General features: G+C 41.4%; 1 protein-coding gene and 1 long non-coding RNA gene across 2 annotated transcripts in view; one reads left to right on the top strand and one right to left on the bottom strand.

Moving 5' to 3' along the window:
- The window catches only part of SNX7 (sorting nexin 7), a 28,172-nt gene extending 7,389 nt beyond the window's left edge, over positions 1–20,783 (bottom strand). The window contains exons 1-7 of the mRNA XM_057402777.1: positions 20,569–20,783; positions 14,173–14,355; positions 12,180–12,290; positions 11,572–11,736; positions 10,394–10,598; positions 8,332–8,531; positions 4,613–4,693 (exon numbers count right to left, since the gene is read on the bottom strand). Coding sequence (XP_057258760.1) covers positions 4,613–4,693; positions 8,332–8,531; positions 10,394–10,598; positions 11,572–11,736; positions 12,180–12,290; positions 14,173–14,355; positions 20,569–20,721 — 1,098 coding nt within the window. The 5' untranslated portion in view covers positions 20,722–20,783. The remainder of the gene's footprint in view (positions 1–4,612; positions 4,694–8,331; positions 8,532–10,393; positions 10,599–11,571; positions 11,737–12,179; positions 12,291–14,172; positions 14,356–20,568) is intronic.
- On the top strand, positions 93–9,212 carry LOC130595771 (uncharacterized). Its single transcript, XR_008971392.1, has 3 exons — positions 93–970; positions 5,786–5,826; positions 9,097–9,212. It is a non-coding gene; the product is annotated as an uncharacterized LOC130595771 (long non-coding RNA).
- Positions 20,784–21,106: the final 323 nt, after the last annotated feature.

Below are 21,106 nucleotides of genomic sequence, written 5' to 3'. Positions count from 1 at the left end.
CTTGACAGTAATGCATCTAAAAAAGAAAACACCAAATCAACTATGCAGAGTAGATTTTGCCAGAAAACTGAGGAAAACCTGATAGAACATTTGAGAACCTCAGGAGAAAACAGAAGGGGGAGAAGACAGTAGAAATCAAAAGCACAAACTGCCTGATTTCTTGCCTGTCACACTGCTGTCTTTTCCTGGGGAACTAATGTCTGTGTGACCATATGAGAGAAATGCAGAAACAGAGAAAGAAAGTAAACCAAAGGACTTCTGCAGAGAAGAAACTCTTCTACAGTGATCCAGGCCCAAAACCTTGAGGGCTACTCTACAGCCATCATTTGCTTCTACTCACTGTACACACACAAAGTGACTTTTCAGCTAATGGGAATGAGGAAGTAGATGGAGCTGAAAAGCCCAAGTTCAATTATCTAGCCAGATCAGTAATTAAACTATGGACACAGGTAATTTCAACTGCCAACACTGTATTCAATATGAAAAGGTTAATCTAAAGTTTAAGTGTGGGGAAATCACCTTTAAAGGAATTATAGGCAGCTGGATTTGGTATTTTGGGCACGTCTCATGTTAATTGCATTTCCTTGAAATACCAAAACTAAATGCACACAGAATACTGAAAACAGTGAATATTTTCAGATGATTTGGTGTAGGAAAGGCAGCTGAATCCATATTCTGCTTTTACAGGAAAAAAAGCCTCTGTATGGCAATGAGTTAGGCTGCACACATAAAGAACCTTTCTGACTTCGAACTCTTGGTTGTGGCAGCTTCCTCTTATCTCATTCTTCATATCTTTGAGACTTTTTTTTACAGGGTGTTTTTGTCTTGCCTTTTCTAGGAACTCTGAATTTCTTCCACAGTGTAGTCACAACATGATGTGGAGAAGCAGACTCTGTTCTCCATTCCTGCCTGGATATGCTGTTTAAACATCACCCTCTACAACCCAAAAGAAATTGTGTGCTCTATCAAGGTAAGAGTTGGACTTAAGGTCTAAAGACAGCATTACACCATGCTTCTTCATCTGAAGTAGAGAGGTTTAAGGTCTACTTTTTCACAGCTGATAACATAAATGCCACCCTCTTCAGCTGCTATGACAGCAGAAACCAAAGAAGAATGGCTTGGTCCAACAAAACCATCTACCTAATGTGTTCCTCATTTACACAACTTATCCTGCAAATTAAATAAGATTCTGAATCAGTTTTCTTACACTGATCTCACTGAAGCAGCTAGCAGGATAAATTAAATCTATCAGTGAAACACAGGATAGTGCTCATCAGACCTCAGACGATGGGACAGGAACTGGGAACCAGGCACTGCTAGGGCAGAACACAACCAGATGTGAACCTGTAGCCAAAGAGAATTGACCTAATAGCCAAATTACCTGGTAAGTGACACAGCATTTTACAGTCACACTATGCAAAACAGCACAAATTCCTATCTGCTCTGTGAATTAATCCTACAGCTTGGTGATACTAATCCTTCTTAGCCTAGAGTTGGTGCCCAGCGCCAGGATCTAAACTTCCTCTGTTTAAGTTTGAACCCATTACCCCTCGTCCTATCACTACAGTCCCTGATGAAGAGTCCCTCTCCAGCATCCTTGTAGGCCTATGCTTGGTGAGTCTATGATTCTGTGAGTTAAAGCATAAGATATATTCAGAATGTGATAAATTCAGCAATTCATCTCTTTACTACTCAGTTTCAATCCTGAACACAAAAATCCTCAAGTTAGCATTTAATGCTCATCTGTCTCTGTCAGAGCACATTATACCAACCTCTTGTCAGAAGCACTAGTGGCAGTACCAAAACTGTTAAAAAAAACCAAGCCACAAAGGGATGCTCTAGCATTGCTGTTTATGCTTTCAGAATGGAGTGTGGGAGTGAAAAGAGCCACAAACTCCCAACATCTTTTCAGCCTGGAGGGAAGAAAGGTCTAGATAAGCAAAGTCCTCCCAGATACCTCTGTCAGAGCCTGCATCCAAACTCACAGTTTTCAAACCTTCCATACTGTGAACAACTGCCTTCTTCATGGACTAACTTTTGGAGAGGGAGACAAGGTTCTGGCTTTTTAGCAGCACCACCAGCAACTTTGTAAAAGCCCAGTAGCAGAAGCACAACTCAAGAAAACAGTTTTTCTCAGCCAATGAACCTGACATCTCCTGAAGTTTGATTTGTGATTCCAGCCTCTTTCAGCTGCACTGACCTTGGAGATGTTTTGCATTCTCCTGCTGTATAACCTCCTGTTGGTTAAATCATCTAATGGTTGTCATGACCAATGCTAAAGAACTTGCAGGCTTTTATCAGCTATAATGACAGTCTGAGATTCCTTATCTATGGTGGAAATACGCTTCAAATGAGATTAGAGTTCATGCCACTCGTTGTCAGCAGAATTTCTCGCTACTAAATTGCACTGACAAGTTCAATCTGACATCTATAAGATCATTAGAAGCTACATAAGTTCTGCTTAGGAATAGAATTGTGCAAATACAGCCAAACTCAGTGTTTGACACCAATTCCAATGACACTAACATGTAGTATGACCACCTTTGGTTCTAAAATCAGTCTGGTTTGAAATGTGAGCAGAATATTTCAACATATATATATAGAGAGTACAAATTATTACACTAAAAAAACAGATGAAGAAAGTGATTACAAGTTACTTGAATGGTTAAAAATAGCAGTAGCCAAACTAAAATTCATAGAAAAAGCCTTCAACTTCCAATGAAGAAGTAGTCTTCAGGCTACACCTGCCACTCCATTGGATAACACAGGGGTTTATGATCAGATTAGACAGACAGAAATCTGTTCTACTGCTCTTGTGAGACTGAAGGGAGAATCAGGCTCTGCAAAAAGGGGGTTTTGAACTGAGTAAGAAATAAGAGGAGTTGGAAAGATAAAGCCAAGATCTGAACACCTGGATAATCCCAATGTCCAAAACACCTGGATAATCCCAGTGGCCAAAGGCTTTTACCAAAACTGTAAACATGGCTTTGGAAACACAGAAACAGTGAAAACAAACAAGATCTCCAAATTTTACTGGAAGCAAGTACAAATACCTCCTTACAGAGTAAGCACTGTCGAGATGAACTCAACATGGTATGATCAATACTATGCAAGGAAAAATACTCCTTTTTGTCTGTACCAGTTCAGGAAGAGAGGGTGCATGTGCCTTGTCTGAGGACTCATCAGATCTGCATCAGAAATACATTCTGAAAAGACCACATGCTGCCAGGCAATACTCTATGAAACCACAGGACAGCAGAAGATATAAGAGAACAGAATTTCTACTTCAGGAAAAAACAAACCTAGAGGTATTTACTTACTGTCCTACTGCAGGACAGAAAGGCAAATTGGTACAAAATATGCTATAGCCATCGTAGAGCTCAGACAGTGCTAATATAACTGAATTATTCAGCTCAGTGACAAGAAATCACAGAAAAATATGCATTTCAAGTGCCAAACCCCATCTAAGCAGCTCATCTTTACATGAAAGCTGATTACAACAACCCTAATTAAAAGTACCTGAAATGTCAAGGACTTTTTCCTTTGATGTACTAAAAAGTTATTAGTCATTTTTATGTATTCTGTGTAACACTTTGTGATAACACTGCGCTAAAAGAACACTATTTGGGCTGGAGAGTTATACAAGAATTTTAAAAATGTCAATATCCATCCTTGGAGCAGCAGCTCCAAGAGCACTGCAGCAAATCCTCCTTTCCTTTATCTCCCAGTGTGGAAGTAAAGAGAAGTGCCAATATTAAGCTATGGTACAGACTGGGTTAACAAAACAAGAGTGGTCACCCACTGTTTGCTTTTCCTTTGCTTCAGTGTCCTATCTGCTGAAGCTGTGCCTCTTTCTCATGACTGCCTTTACAGGACATGCATAGCTACGAAGACCAAGTAATTTTAAGGATCAGAATTACAGATTATGCAGTTATAAAGCATGGCTTCAGAGGACAAATGTATGCTGGGCTGCACCCAAAGAAGCGTGGCCAGCAGGTCAAGGGAGGTGATTCTACCCATCTACTCTGCTCCTGTGAGACCCTACATGGAGTACTGTGCTCAGTACTCGTAAGGACAAGGAGCTGTTGGAGCAGAGTCAAAAGGAGGACCACAATGATGTTCTGAGGGTTGGAGCACCTCTCCTGTGGAGATAGGCTGAGAGAGCTGGGCTTGTTCAGCCTGGAGAAGGGAAGGATCCTTAAAGGGAGACCTCAGAGCATCTCCCAGTGCCTAAAGGGGCTACAAGAAACCTGGAGAGGGGCTTTGGACAGGGACCTGTAGGGACAGGACAAGGGCATTGGCTTCAACCTGGGAGACTGAGATGAGATCTTAGGCAGAAGTTTCTCCCTGTGAGGGTGTTGAGGCGCTGGCACAGGGTGCCCGGAAGTAAAAGCCATCCCTGGCAGTGTTCAAGGCCAGGTTGGACAGGGCTTGGAGCAATCTGCTCTAGTGGAAGGTGCCCCTGCCCATGCCAGGGGTTTGGAACTGGATGCTCTTTAAGGTCCATTGCAACCAAAACCATTCTATGATTCCATGACATGCTTTCCTCAGGGGATCATCTTTTACAGTTAGAATAAGGCCTGGAAAATTTCAACTTTCTGTACATACTCACCAGATCCTTTTCTGCCTTTTTACTGGCATCAACTTTGGAGTCGAGCTCAGCTTGAATTTGGTCTCTCCTTTTCAAAACACCCTTCATAGAGAAAAAGAGAAAGAAAGAAAGTAGTAAACGTCACCAAATTTTAGCCATCTGTACAGAAAACCATCAAACAACTTGGCTATTTAAGAAATGAACCAAGATCACAGAATGATGCCATTTAGTATTTTGGACTTGATACATGTATTTTCTAGGAAAAAACCCTTAAAATCATGAACTTACTTTTCAATACCTGTATTTTATTTATCTTACGTGTTTTTCAAGAATCTTGGTAAATCCCAAATCAGTGCCACAAGAATCTGCCATACATAGTGTCACTGTATGCCTGTATGCGAAAATCTACAACAGCAGCTTACTTAGTATCAGCTCAACTTAGTATAGATTCAGATTTGAAACCAGCAACATGAGTTTGCCCAATCTCAGGAACAAAAGTATCTTCTTTGAGAAAAAAGTTACAGTATAGAGTAGAAAAAATGACTAAAAATGATATTCCTGCAATTGTGAGTTTAACCTTCAATATTATTTTGTAAGTGCCAAAAGTAGTTTAGAAGAATCAGATGAAATTATAATGAAAATGAGAGATGTGCTAACACTGGTATGTGTGCTTATTTTCAGGGTATGTAACTATTACCTCCTTTAAAACTGTCTTAGTAGATATTGGCTTTTTAGCATACTGTTAAAAATAGTTAGAAAGGAGAAGGAATGTTACTTGAACTACAAAACAGGAATGGTATTATGATTAGATTTCCATTTCCAATGCTCACTTGCTCTGTGACCTTGATGAAGCCTTAGTTTCGTCATCTGGAAAAGCATACTCAGGTGTGCTTATCTTGCAGAAATGTTACAAGGCTTTCATCCTCTTTAAAAAGAAAAGAAGTCAGAAGCAGATATAGAATACAAATCTCAAACCCTTCTTTTACATCACCTTGCCACACTGCTTCTTCTGCATATACTGAAGAGATTCTGTGAATTCACCTCTAGCAGAGGGCATGTTGAAATAGCAGAGGGCACAAGCAGCTCTACCTTCTCTAGCTGTCTTATCTGACTGAGTTCGCTTTGAAATCTTGTCACTTTAACAAACACAACAGAAGAATTTAGGAGGTTAATTCTCAAATAACTTTTCAACAGGTACTCACTAGAAAAATATTGGTGAACCTGAATGGACAAATGTGAGTAGTAACAGATTAGCAATATACACTAATGCTCATCAATCTATATCTTTATAGCTCAGGGTATCTTTTGGTTAGATAAACAGAGAAAACATTTAGCAAAATGAGTATGTTTGGAAAAGCTGTCCTTAAAAATGCTTTTTCTATTTCTTTTGCCTCTTTTAAAACTCTTTTAATGATTATTTGGCAACTTTTACCACAAATAGTCCTTAAATTACAAGATAAACCCAATTACTTTAATATTAATGTGCTACAACTGCAGACAAGTGCTGACTTCTAATGGCAAAGAAAGGGACTTTTTAAAGTTTTTAAAGCATATTATTATACTTGTACAATGTTTTTTGTGTAATATTTTATGGTACCCTGCCATAAAACCCTCAAATAATGATACGTGGACCCATAACCGATTTAATGCTGCAGTTTGTACCCTGAGGCACAGCAGGACTCTGCACTCCCCAGATTTGTTCTGTTAGTCACTTAGGAAGGAGCCAATCCAGATGTATATATTTTAGCTATGAATTCATTGCTTTCCTCAGATTCAGGCTGAGCTTCCAAACCTGGAAAATACAAGGATTGTACTGTATCCACCACACCTTCTCCTGCTCATCTCCCCATGATCCTAGCAGCAGAGCACAAAGGTCCCTGTGATGAGGGGCTAAACACACGTCTGAAAGCAGGTTTTACTAGTGTGTGACTTCCCTTCTTGTATTTTTAGTGTGAGTAGAAGTTTGCCCACTCCCAACTGCAAGAGGGAAGCAAGCTGTAGGAAAACAAAAAATCCATTGTAAATGAAGGGAAAGAAACAGTTGTAGAATAGGAATGAGCAAGTGAAGGAAGATTTTCTTCTGGACAGAACTACACGGCAGCCTAATCCTGTGTTGCAAATGTTGAATGAAGAACACTGTAAGCAGAAAGAAACAAGGTCATGGGCAACAGCTGTTTGTAATGTGCATAAAGAGCCAGGCAGTCACTCTGGGGCTTGTCCACAGGAACCTCTCTGTGCTCTGGACAAAAGAGAATATCTGAGAATCAGAATCACAATCACAGAATGGTTTTGGTTGGAAAGAACCTTAAGATCATCCAGTTGCAACCCTTGCCACGGGCAGGGGCACCTCACACTAGAGCAGGCTGCTCCAAGCCCCTGTCTCCAACCTGGCCTTGAACACTGCGACGGATGGGGCAACCACAGCTTCTCTGGGCACCCTGTGCCAGCCCTCAGCACCCTCACAGGGAAGAACTTCTGCCTTAGATCTAACCTGAACTTCCCCTGTTTCACTTTGAACCCATCAACCCTTGTCCTATCACTACATAATCCCTAATGAAGAGGCCCTCTCCAGCATCCTTGTAGGCCCCCTTCAGATACTGGAAAATAGAAAAGAGTGATATTCAAAAGTAGAATTCCAGATACTGGAAAAAGAGAAAGGGTGATGCGAAGTAGAAGGCAATGGGCAGGCAGCATCTCCTCAATAGCATGAAGGCTAGGAATGCTCATGGGTAACAGAAAATGTGAAGTCTGTAAGGGGGGGGCAGAGGAATAAGACCTGCAATTGGTAGGAATCAATTCAGAGCTTTAAGCAAAGCAGTTCCTACCCCCATTTCCCTGCGGGCATTGCAGCAATAATTCTTAAGCCTTACTGAGAAACTGGCAATTCTCTGTTCAGTGCCAGGAAAGGCTCAGTTAACTTGGGTCTTGCTCTACCCATGGCCTATAACACACTCTCAGCTCCTACTCAGAAACCACTGCAGCAGCAGCTGGGTTCCCAGCAGTAAGGCAAGAACAGATCCTGCAGCTTGCATTGCTCAAAACCTAGACAAAGAGGGGTTTGTATGCATTTTTTGCTTCCTGGAGGCAGCGGAGTAGGAATTATATGCTGAATTCAGTTACTTAATCATGTTGATTATCCATCAGCACTGACTTTGTCAACTCTGTAGTGAGATTTTTTCCATTCTCTCCGAGTGTTAAGAAAAACGCATACATAAAGGGAACTGAAAGCATCAGCTTATGGCAAAGACTAACACTTGCTTATATAACGGCACAGGGACTGGAAGCTCCCTGCTGTTCTGGAAAAAAGAAAACACAGTTTAGGAACATCTCCTGGAAAGGGAAAAACCTCTCCACTCCTTTTCCCCCACACAATCTGTTGCTTGATGAGTTCATATTTCAGCAGAAAGGAAGGCCTTTCAGACTCCTTTCAGAGGAGGTCTTTCCCAGCTGCTCTTCCTCAAACCTTTCTGTGATCCTGTCTCTCTGCTACAGTGCAGATGGCAAAACCTCATGTTCTTTAGCACATCTACAAAGGGCTGCCCGCTAGCCAAAACTACTAAGATCTCATCTGGAAGGGGTGCCTCTTGCCTGATTAGCAAGGGAAATAGAACCGGATTCCCTAATGGACAGCTATCCCCTGCTGTGCACTTTTCATAAAGACAGAATTCTCTTCTAGAGTTTGTTACTGGACTATACCAGATTTTACATACAGCCATAAGCAATCCTTAAGGAACACTTACCATCAGAATTTCACTGTAGAGGACATATTCATGTAGAATGGGAAGCAGGTTTTCTGAGAGCCCTGCCATCTTCTTCTCTGTAGCCTTGCAGCACTTGTCAATGCAGCTGGCAACACCTTTCAGGGACTCTGCTATATCTTCTTCTGATGCTGACCACAGTGTGTGGATGGGGCCATATTCTTTCATTTCATTAAAATACTCTTAACAGGAACATATATGCATATTACTCTTTTGTTCATTAATAGATGTCTAAGTGATACTAATTGCAACCTCCTAGTTTGCTGTGAACAAAGTAAGAGACTGAGGCTAAGGTTTAAATCTGCTCAAGTGACTGAGGTAAGTAAACTGCAGTTCATTGCTTATGAATAAACTAAGCAATGAATGTCTTGTAATTAAGCAGTTCCTAGAAACCTATCAGCAAAAATGCCCCAGTCATTTCAAAAGAACACACATACTCAGGTAGACCTCAAGAATTGTATTCAAGACCCAATGACCCGAATTAGTTCATGTTGTCTTCATAGAGAGGGACAGGAGCCATAGCATCTCTGGGCAGAAGTCCGTCTGATTTGCTTCTACTGCCCTGAATTCCTCTGCTACAGTAGCGCTCCAAGTCCTGTCTACTAAGCCTGTCTACTAAGCCTACTATGTCCCACAAGCTTCGGAAGACACACTGAACTTGATTCCAGTTCTGCAGGTGTTAGCTCATTTAGTAGTTTTTACTGATCTAAATACTAGGAGGTCCTACAAATTCTCTTCTGTCTCTAGGCCAAGTGATAATCTGTAAGCAGACAAAAAGCCCAGAATTCACCATTGTGCCATTTGGTAGGGCCAAACTTGGGCAAGGCTGGCTATGATCTGGAAGCTGCATGTTTACAGGACGGTATTGTGAACGTGCTGGTCATGTATTGAAAACTCAATTTCATCACAACTGAAGTGATAATAAAGAAATGTCCAAGAAAATGTGCAAAGCAGCCATGTGGCATGAAGAGTGTAATGCTTACTTTGAGATTAAATGGACAACAAAAACCTCCATGAAAGATGTCATTAAGAATCCCATGTTAAGCTACTGCAAGCACGAATGTTGTCTGAATCAGTTATCACCATCCACAACAGTGCAGCCCTGCACACAAGTGTTCCGCCCAGTGCTATTTTGAAAATCTAGAAAGATATGATCTACAGCATTTGGGAGCATGTCAAAATTCATGAGGTTTTCCGAGAAATATTTTGGCATTGATGCCTTGATCCTATGGATCTCAACCAGTTACTTCCACTGAAATGAATGACATCAAAAGAAACAATTCCTTCTATAAGACCCTCTCCATTTTAGTGAGGACACGCTGAGGTCTGGTACTGCACAAGGGCTCAGTTCTTAAAGAACACAGTGCAGCCCTTCAAATTATATTATACAGACAATAAAATCCCTTCAAGTGCTGACCAGTGGAAGTTCTACTGAATAGGCCTAGTCTGAGATGAGGGTTAATCTCAGAAAGTCAGAAATGTAACATTCCAAAGAGGTGCAAACTGCTGTTACTTAAGGAGAAAATTGAGATTAAGCTATCCTTCTTAAGAAAACTCTAACAGAAATTACAGCCAATGGTAAAGCTATTTAAAAAACCCTAAAATCTCCTTGGTCGACACGGAAAAAGGTGCAGAATGAAACCCAGAAAAGAAATGTTTAGAGATCTGGACTCTAGACAGCATTATGCCAGTATGAGACAGCCCAGAAAACTGTGACTGTTCACATTCCACTCAAAGTACAAAACAAAAGGTCACACAGCTTTCCAAAAAGCACAAGTAAAAATAGAGTCAAACTTGCTACATTTTTTTCTAAGTTCCTGGTCAAGTAGTTCAATGATAAGTTAAAACTCTTCCTGTTAACAAGTTACTCAAACTAATTTGAAGGGCTGCCAAAACAATAACCATTATGAAAAGTACAATAGAAACACCAATCTCTCCTTTCTCCTGCTTGCTGGGAACTTTGCCTGGCATAATGAAAACTAATTTACTTTGCCAATATACTCATTTCTTTCATCAATAAAACTGATACTTGTTTTCCACTTACCCCTTTCTTCCTTGTAAATTCTATGGGCTATTTTGTCAAGTACATTGATTTTCTGACTAAATGCTTCCATATAGCTGTTCATTTCTGTAAACATTTCAGGACGATTTTTAACTCCTCCTCCTCTCACTGAGGATGCTACAGCTCTGACGGTCTGTCCCATCCTGCTCAGCAAACCAGGACCTTGCTTCTTGTGGGAGGAGAGTTCCTAAGGACAGAACAAGTGTTTACTTCCAAGTAGTTTCTTTTAAATTCTCTAACACATATTTTAAAGCTTTTTCTTCAAAAAAAACCCCCAACAAAACTACTTAAACCTCTGCATGCGTTGTTTTATTTTAGCATAGAAATCTTTACTTTAAACTTACGAGATCAGTGTCAGAACTCTTCCTGTCACGTGCATTTATTAGCTCAGCTTTCTGGGCAAACACAAGCATGCTGTGTTATCACTCTCTCCCAAGAACCTTTACCCTTTCACTCCTTAGGGTGAGGTAGCTGGTTTGCAATTTAGCCTTTTGACAGGCAAGCAGAGGTAATTATTGCTGGAATAAGTCATTGAGAAAAGCAAACAGTATTCCTACTGGAAGAAGTAATCCATCTCTTTGTTTTCCTTAACTCTTTTTCTATGTTGTTAGAATAAGCTTTGCTGAAGTTCAGAGCTTTTGCTGAGTACAAACGTTCAATTTTCAACTGGATACATCATGCAAAACTACAACAGGAAATTCAAAGGCTGTATTTGAGTTTTATGAGACTAGTATATCTCTTTTGAGAAAAGCAGACGAAAAAGACAGTGCCATGCCAAAACAAGAATTAATTTTAAATACCACTTTTCATATCATCTTGGAAGCTTATCTGTATACCAAAAAGCATGCAGAGTTGAGATATTGTGAATTTGACATAGAAATCCAAAATGGGGCAAGAAAAGCTGCTATGGAAGATACAGCAATATTTATAGCAACACAATTTGTAACAATAAATACAGTTTTTATGTACCAAAAGCACAGAAGAAAAGGTTATCTCAGGGAATGAATATTTCATAAATCCCCTGTCTTCTTCTGACACGTCTGTCACAAGCTGTGGGAGGACACTATTGAATCTACTGACACTATGAGACTCCTGATATACTCTACTAACACAAGACGTGGTTTCACACATCTGTAAATACAAAACTAAAGTCATTTTACCCAGGCCTGTGCAGTAAGAAAAATTTTGAAGTCTTCATTAAAAGTTAAAGTTGGATGATCAGCAATGCGGTTCAGGAATTTATGTAAAGCTTTCCTTCGAGTCTCAATGAATTCATCACTGAATCGTTCCACCATTCCTTTCATGATGAATTTTTCAGGCAATGGCTATGGAAAGAAGAAGAAATAGATTGTATCTTTTGCATAATATCATGGGTATTATTATAGTTCTTCAACTTACTAAAAAAAACAGGTAAAAAACCCTTGTAAAATCCACCATACAAACCCCAAACTGTTATAAAGTTATCATATTCAATAGTGGTGCTAAAAGAACATGGCTCTTTTAGCACACAGTGCAGAAGAATACAAGTACAACTAAGAAAGAAGGGCATAAATTACTGCAAATGGCACAATTAGAACCATAATAGCTTTATGGGTATTTATGGGATACCTTTATGGGATTTTTAATTATCACATACATGTAAAACTAATAAAAAGAGGTTGAGTTTGAAACTGAAGAAAGCCCTCAAGCATCTCCATAGAACACTGAAGCCATCTTATAAACAAATACAAATAAATTAACCAATATTTTAACAAATAATTGAACAAACAGGAATAATCAGTGTTGGATGTGCTTCTTCAAGTTTGCTCTTCAACCAAAGGAAATCCTGGTACCGTCTTCGAACTTCATATTCACTGGAGTCAAATTCACCCCGGGATGTCTGAAAAACAGAGGCAGAAAAAACAGGCCTAGGTTAAGGTGCCAAAAAATAAAAGAAGAACAGAATAGTATTAGATTTAAAAGAAAACTGAATACTTGTGATTCTATTTTGCCTGTGCTATTTGCTTGCTGGCTCTTGAAGTTCAACGATCAACTTGAAGAGATAAAACACATCTCATTTGAGCAAGAAATCAAAGTTTTGTTGTAAAAAGAGTCACTTACAATATTAGCCTCCCACAGTGTTTCAGAATATTTCAATCATTATTTTAGTGTGGTGTTTTCCTTTCAGTAATCATGGTTGTGTTCCTTACTTTTAGGGCACTTCTTTGCAAGTTATTAATAATCCACCAGTGAGGAACGTCCATTTTTTAGCATTCCAAATAAAAGCCCCAAATAGCTGCCATACATCCTCAGGACTTGCTGACACTAGGCAACAATCCCCACATTCAAGAAATGAAAACTTCAGCATATCATAGCAGTAACACTTCCTGCACTGCTTAACGGACTCTGTGTTCCATTATCACTTCTAGTTTTGTAGCCCTTTGTTAGAACTCGCCAACAAACCTTTAATGAGCAGGAAAAAATGCTTATTACAGGGTTGCAAAGTTGTCAGACCATGACATTTATTTTATCAGTGCTCTATCTTCTCAAATCAAGCCACAAAGAGCCCGTATTTTCATTAATGTGTGCTGTTTAACATGCATTGTTGCACAGAGATTTATAACGCAAGGCAAGTAAATTCAACAAACCTCCAAACATGCTTTTGTACTCGACATTTTTGAGGGTTGAATAAGAATTCTTTGAGGTATGTGGGAGGAATGCTATTACTTTATCATCAACAACCAGCACTTCAAATTAAATATGATAAGAAAGGATAGAAGAGATAAAAAAGCAAAAGCAATCCACCTTACAGCCCTGCCATATTTGCCTGAAGAGAAAATGTTCTCTCGTCTCCAAAAGCATGCATAAAGCGAAAATGATTGCTAGCAATCTCCTGAAGATAGCTCTCTTCCTACTCTTTAAACATTTCATGAAGAATTGATATCTCCTCATATTTAAGGATGAGTAATTCCCATTTGGAAATTCGGGTTTAAATGAATCTTTTCAAAGGAACGCAAAGTAAAATAAATGAACAGTGCAAGCCTCAACATGCAGCCTGCAGAATATTTGCTGGTAATCCCAGAAGAAACCAGCTGGTCTCACAAGGCTGACTTTCTTCCTTCTTTCTCATCAATAATTTGCATTCAGGACAGCTAAAAATATACCTGGTTGTTTCCTAAGATTTACTTTTACATTGCACAATTATGGCAACTTCCCCAGAAATCATATGCAACTGTCAATGGGAAACACACATTCATGTGATAGCGGACACTGCAATTAGAAAGGAACTGAATTAAAAGACATTGTAGCTGGTCACATTTAAGCAAGACAAAGGTCACAAATACTTGGGCTAATATTCTGCTTCAAACGGAATCAGTCCTGCTGCTGTTTCATATTCCTGCTGAAGCAGAATATGTTATTCTCACACAGAACTGATGTTGCTCTGGAAGAATTAGTAGCTATTTTCATAGACTCACAGAATGATAGAATGGTTTAGGTTGGAAGGGACCTTAAGATCATACAGTTCCACCCCCCCACCCCCACCCCCCACCCTCCCCCCCACCACAGGCAGGGACATAAAGAACTTAAGCACTGATGTATGTAGACTTGAGTTTTTTCCAGAACCCACTGCAGAGTTTCAGACAGTTTTAGTGGTCTGTAACTCATGGCAAAACCAGAGTATAATTTAAACTTAACAATATTCCAGAGAATGGTAAGAAGAGGAGTGAAAATTCTCCTACTGTTAGCAGTGTATACCGTTACAGCCACGAATAGGTTCTTACCTTTGTGACTACCCTGTAAGTAATAAATGTTTCGATGGCTGTAATGTGGCTTTCAGGATCATCGACTGTAATGAAGAGATCTCTTAATTCTGGTTCATCTTCCAATTTATACTGGTTTATCATTGATGAGGGGGATATTGGCACTGAAGAACTGAATGAGTTTACCTCAGCCAGTGATGTATCCTACAGATAAAACAGGAGAACATCCTTTTCAATACATCTTTGTATACAGACACACACATACAAACACATATGTCCCAGATGCCAAAATGGCAAGCTTTTAAATAATCAGACAAACCATGTAAAACGTAGAGCAGATGGAAGAATTCTATAGTACATGGCAAATCCATTCTCCTTTTCAGTATTTGCTGCAGTGTGGAGGTAAGAAATGAGATTTATTCTAAAACTGATGAAAAAGCAAAATGCCACCATTGAGAAGAATGTGAAGCATAGCTAAGAAAGAGAACTCACCACTGCATACGAAAATCAGTTATGAATCCATGCACCCAGCAGGATACTTACCAGCTTGATTAAAATTGGTAGAAGCCAGTTATTCAAGACTTATGAAGTTTGAATTATTATCTCTATTAACCTGACCAGGATGGATAAAAAATGATTATATTAAAAGAAAACAAGACAAAATCTGAATCACAGATTAGAACTGGATGCTTCAGTTTGCATCTATTTCAATATGAAATTCGAAATGGAAAATGTTTACAGAGACATCATCTTTTTCACAAAGAAAACCAGGAAGGAGCAGGACAAAATTGCTGCTTCATTTCTCAAAGAAAAAGCCAAACCACAGTTTTGCTGAAGTGAAAAACCACTTTTTGATAGCATCAGCCACTTCCACCACAGCTCTCTAAGAATATGTCCCCACAGCAGCTGCTGCTGTTCAGTCTCTTCAATGACGATTACTCAAATGCTGAGAAACAGAGAGGAAAATGGGAACAGGCAAGAAATATTACCTAGATATGAGCTCAGATGAGATCTACTGATCTAAAATCTGAAGGATGCAGTGATAAGGAAAATGAATTAAATTAACTAACTCTATAAAAGAGCATAATAAATGAATGTCATTAAAAATAACAAATTAGAGCAATTTAAATAGATCACTATACTTTAAATATCAGCTATTTTCATAGCATCCCAGACTGGTTTGGGTTGGAAAGTACCTTAAGCTCATCCAGTTCCAACCCTCTGCCATGGGCAGGGACATCTCACACTTAGAGCAGGTTGCTCCAAGCCCCTGTGTCCAACCTGGCCTTGAACACTGCCAGGGATGGGGCAGCCACAGCTTCTCTGGGCACCCTGTGCCAGCACCTCAGCACCCTCACAGGGAAGAGCTTCTGCCTTAGATCTAACCTGAACTTCCCCTGTTTCAGTGTGAACCCATCACCCTTTGTCCTATCACTACAGTCCCTGATGGACAGTCCCTCTCCAGCATCCTTGTAGGTCTCCACACAGCTTCTCTTCTCCAGGCTGAACAGCCCCAGCGTTCTCAGCCTGTCTCCATATGGGAGGTGCTTCAGCCCCTGCTCAGCCTCATGGCCTTCTCCTGACTTGCTCCAACAGCTCCATGTCCTTCTTATGTTGAGGAGACCAGCACTGTGGTATCTCATGAGAGTGGGGTCTCACGAGAGCAGAGGGGCAGTATCACCTCCTTTGACCTGCTTCTCATGCTCCTTTTGATGCATTTTATACATTTCTCCTAATATATCCAATGCAATGAAGTATTTTCATAACAAACTTACAATTCATCTTGAAGTTTTCTAAAGGTGTAGTTAGACTACACTAACTACCCACTTGCACAGAGTTGCCCTTTCTGGTGCCTTGCTAACAACGGAGCAAGGAGAAAAGAAAAACCCACTCAAATGCCAGGCGTGGAAACTTGCAAGTCCACACAAAATAGAGTCACGGCATTATACCAAGGCCAATCCCATGGGAGTGACGAGCACAGCAGTGCTGCTAGTCTTGCTGAAAGTTGTCTTTTCCCTTTGAATTCATCTGGATCAAAACTTCCCCTGGAACACATTCTCTTTTGCTCTTTTCCTGCCGACTGCCATCTCTCTCTCCTTTATGTTGTATTTATCAGTATATTTATCAGTGTACCCCCATAAATAAAGAGCAGAAATTGATTCTGGGAATTATGCCTGGAAAACACTGATGTACCAGTTCTCCTCCTATCATTTATGTGCAGTTCTCTGAACAGGGAAACAAAAACAAGATGCAAAACTACAACTACTTTTTAAATATTATACAAATATATGTATTTGTACACCTGACAGGCATTTTTCTTTTACTCAGTGTGTTCCTACACCATTTCTATACTGGTATCCAGCCAGCACTGTCCTGATTATGACAGAGAAGCACTAACTGGACATGCTCTTCTACATGAAGAATGAGGACTGCTGGTTCAGAGCCGCCCAAAGCACTGAGACAAAAGGAAATTTCCAGGGAAAGAAGAATGCCTGTGAGCATCTAAGGGATTTGAACGGCCATATAACTTATGGAATAAGGACTCTGCAAGGCCTAAATTGGATCAAGGTAAATGTGCTTCATATTTTCTCATTTTCCATGGGTCATTAATATCTTAATGTCCCATTCCTCCTGCTAGGTTGCTACTAAAAATTGCTCTACACAAGCAGGTTTCTGAAAGTCTATTTTGATCGGGAGGGCTTATGAATATGTGGTTTGTGAAACAAAACACGGGCAATAAAACCCGTTTTGTTGTAATACAGCTCTAGTGTTCATCTGCACGTGAATGAATGCATGGGAGTTTCAAACAAGCATCTGTTTCTCTTTGTCCTTATGATACTTGAGGTTTAAATCCAGTAGTTCTTGAAGTTCATGTGACAGAAGTCTGATGTCATCACAGAAACACAGTAAAAAAAGGTGACTGTTTTCTATACAGTGGTAATTTTGTGGTTGGAACTCTGGTTTTGTGTGCATACAGATAAGGGCAGAAGGAGTTTTGTGGCACAAGACAGACAACTCTTCTACCTCTTGGGCTGTATAGATGCCATTTGGCAGAGCTGTATGTGCCGATTAGCAAAAAAGTTAATGGATTTTCATTTACCAGCCAGGAGACCAAGCAGACAGAAAATCAATGAGCTCCTGGCAGCATGAGGGCTTTGTTCTGGGTCTTCTTCCTCTAATACTTGCAGTTACTGTATCTCACTCTCACATTTGGCTGCAATCAGTCAGTAAGACTCCAAAATAAGGGAAGGAAAACACTCATATAGCAGGAGCAGCCTCAAAGTAGGCTGAGCACACCACTGAGCCTCAGCTCTTTGTAGAAGAATTACAGAATCAACCAGGTTGGAAAAGACCTTTAAGATCATGGAGTCCAACCATTCCCAGCACTGCCAAGGCCATCACTAACCCATGGCACTGAGGGCCTCGTCTACACGGTGTGTGAACACTTGCAGGGACGGTGACTCCACCATTGCCCTGAGCAGCCTGTTCCAATGCCTGATCACATTAAGTCCTTCCCAGAGCACAGATCCTTGACTCAATGTGCCTCTGTGCCTTATCCATGCTTCCCTTCATCCATCCCTCCCAAGGAGGATCCAGAACTTGAAATCTTCTGAGCCCAGGGATCCAAAGCAGGTCTGGAGCTAAAGGATGTGGTGGCAGACTTTGTCTTAGAAGAGAAGAGCTTCATTGTTGGCACATTCTTCAAAGAAGCAAAGAGATTCATGAGACAGACGAGTTCCTTGGCCAAAAGAATCATTTATAAGTCAGTCTCAAATCCTTTATCAACTTGTTATAGAAGAAAAATTAGCCCCTATGCAATTCTTAAGTGGCATATTTCCAGAAATACCATTAATTAAGTTTCCTGTAAATATGAAATGGAGACAAACACTGTGAAACAGAGTCTGAAAGAAGAGCTGCTGAAGATTTTAAGGATTAACCAAAGTGCTGACAGCCTTGTCAATTGTATCAGTTAACAAAGGAATAGATACACGTGGTACTCCATACTTCGAAGCTAATGGAAGAAAGCAGATTGGAAACACTGTGTTTGTGTGACTCATAACTCCACCCCAGAATTTGTCTCTGCTAAGAAGTACCCAGAACATTTTTGATGGTAATGGAAACCAGGGTTAAGCGAACTGCACGTCACATCATGGAATGCTTTAGCAGAGTTGATAAGGCAGACTAAAGCCAAAACACAGCACTGAACCAGCTACTAGGAAGGAGATTAACTCCATCCCAGCCGAAACCAGGACTCCAATGATGACAGTCTGTAATATTTGAGCTATGTCACAGGATACCGGATCAACAGTTTCTGATGCTCTCAGGTTAAACCTCTACGAATGTTCATAAAATAAAAGCCTTGTGTTTACATCTTGAGTAATAACTTCTGGTATTGAGGTTGACAAGCTTTAAGAATCCCATTTTTCACCATTTTGGTAGCTGGTACATTTCACTGACTAAACGGAGAACGATGAAGTTGATGTCAGTGACAAGCACCGAGCCCTGCACTGTCCCCCTTGGCTGCAAATGCTCCACCACCACCTTAAAGACAGTGGTATGAGAAACCCCATTAGGATACAATTTAAAACAAGGCGATCCTGGAACAGTAGGTTATGGAAAAATGAGGTTTACAAAACTTAGTCTGAAGCTCCATTTAGGCTGTCAGTTTCCTGCGAATACATGGAAAATGAACAAAAATGGGGTGTAATGCCCAATGAACCTCACAGATTTTCTTTTATTAGCTCAAAAGATCAGCCCTCAAATTGCACTGGAAAGCAAAGCCTGAATTTCTGGTCTATCTATAGCCACCACATGCGGGTGTCCAGGCTTTGGAAAGAATGCCGTGTTTTCACATTTCATGACAGATGTTCTTGCTTGCAGGAATAAGTTATCATCATGCATTAACGGCAGTTAAGATTTAATATAAGGAAGAAGTATTTGGCATAATCCAGGTAGCAGAAATCTAAAGATATAGACACTTGCCATACAGCACCAGTAACTCACATCAACTACACTTGGTTTTATCTTTGGTTCATAAGGAGCATTGCTCACGACAAGCAAGCAGCATAACCTGCATGCACAACTGCCTGAGCTCACCTAGTAAAAGCAAAAGAATTCAAAGGAAGAAACAAACAACTAAAATCATATTTTAGAACCACTTTTGCATGCAAGTTCAGTGAATCATTCATCTCTTGAAGTTGAATCAAGAGTAGAGAACATGATTTAGCCAGACCCTAGTTATGCTTCCGAAAAACACAGATAGCTTCGTGAAATTTAGCCTGACCTCATGCATGTTACAGACCATTAAATCACCTAATAGCCCTTTCTGGCCTTAAAATCCAGGAATTTTACTACAGTCAAAGTTTAATTACATAGCTCCTAAGAACAAAGCTCCTATTGCAATGTCTATATTTATGCATAACAAAAAATAAACTTTGTTTACAGAAATATAACAAAATGCACCTTTAATTTGTATGACCTCCTGAAAATAATTTGATGTCACATTTTCAAACAGGAAATGTATCTCTCTAGTGCCACACATCCTGTCATGCAGCAGTTCAGAAGCCTCAGAAGGTGAATGGGGCCTTAGTCCCCTATATATATATATATATTTTCCACCTTCGCTCTCTGCATGTCCTTATGTTATATTTCAGCTGCTGCGTTGATAAGGCAAATAGATCCACGACATGCTTTCCTTACAGGCTGCGAAGGCAAGGGGTAAGTCTCAGCTTAGCCAAATCAGTATGAAATAAGAAACAATATACGTGGTAGCCTCACTTTACTGCTTTAATGAAAATGAGCAATTTGGCAAGCCTGTGCCCATGTAGCTAGCTAACCCTGTGTGCTTGTGAAACATGGACCCTAATACCTCACCAGTTACACTCACCTTATTCTCATCATCGAAACAACAGACGTGACCTTCTCAAACCACCTCTGCAAAGGAGCAGGGCTTCCCTTCGTCTTTTAAAAGAAAACTCTGGCACTACTTATTTATATTTAAATACAACGGCAACTACTAAATGCATCGACATTTACAGACACATACTTGGCACATGCCAAACGTAAGTGATGGTTACAGCGATCACTTGGCAAATGGAAGGTAAGCGCAGTCAGGACTTGCTCAGCTCATCTCACGGTGCATTTCATTGACAGAAACAGAACAATATGCACATTTAATCCGTAAGACCCCCTTAAAACAAACTGGAAACGCATCTGCTCATTGTCCCCGGTGCCACACATCCTGCCACACACCAGGACCCTCTCACCCCCTCGCCGTGCCCAAGCACAGAGGCCCCCGCCGCTCGGCGGTCCCGGTGCCTCCTCCTTGGTGCCCCGCCTGGCACTGCATGGCCCGGGGCAGCCGGGCAGAGGCCGCGCTCGCTCTTGCCCCGTCCCGTCGGGGAGCGCGCTCCGTACCTTGCTGAACACCTCCAGGTCCTCCTCATCGTCCAACGCCAGCACCTCAGCGGCGAGCAGAGGCCCTGGCACCGCGCCGGGGCCTCCGGCCCCTCCGCCGCCGGGGGAAGGCGGGCGGAGCGGCGGCGCCAGCACCCGGCCCTCAGCCGCCATCCTGCCCGGCGAGCGCGGGCGGCGGCCCGCCGCAGCCGCTCCCCTGGGGGCCGCGATGGGCCGCCCGCCCCAGTGCGCAGGAGTGGAAGCGGCGGCGGGAGGGCAGCGCCGCGGGGCCGGGAGGAAGCGGGAAGCGGCGGGGCTGTGGAGGAGGCCGCAGCCTCTCCCGTGAAGGGGTGGGAGCGGGCGGCGGCTCACAACGCCCACAGGCGGGTGCGTGCAGGCGGCGAGTTCGTTGCGGCGTCCCGGCTTCCCGAGGGGCCGGTGCGGCCGGCGTGAGCGGCCCTTGGTTAGAGGGGAGCGCTGTTGCGGGTGCGGGTCACTGGGAAGGTTCCGTGCTTGGGTTGGAAAAGACCTTTGAGATCATCCAGGACACCTGTTCCCA

The sequence above is a fragment of the Pezoporus wallicus genome, unplaced genomic scaffold (genome assembly GCF_028554395.1).
Source record: "Pezoporus wallicus isolate ANWC-B61680 ecotype Strahan unplaced genomic scaffold, APGP_CSIRO_Pwel_v1 contig_8333, whole genome shotgun sequence".
NCBI classification, from domain to species: Eukaryota; Metazoa; Chordata; class Aves; order Psittaciformes; family Psittacidae; genus Pezoporus; species Pezoporus wallicus.
This window is presented reverse-complemented; position numbering and strand designations above follow the sequence as displayed.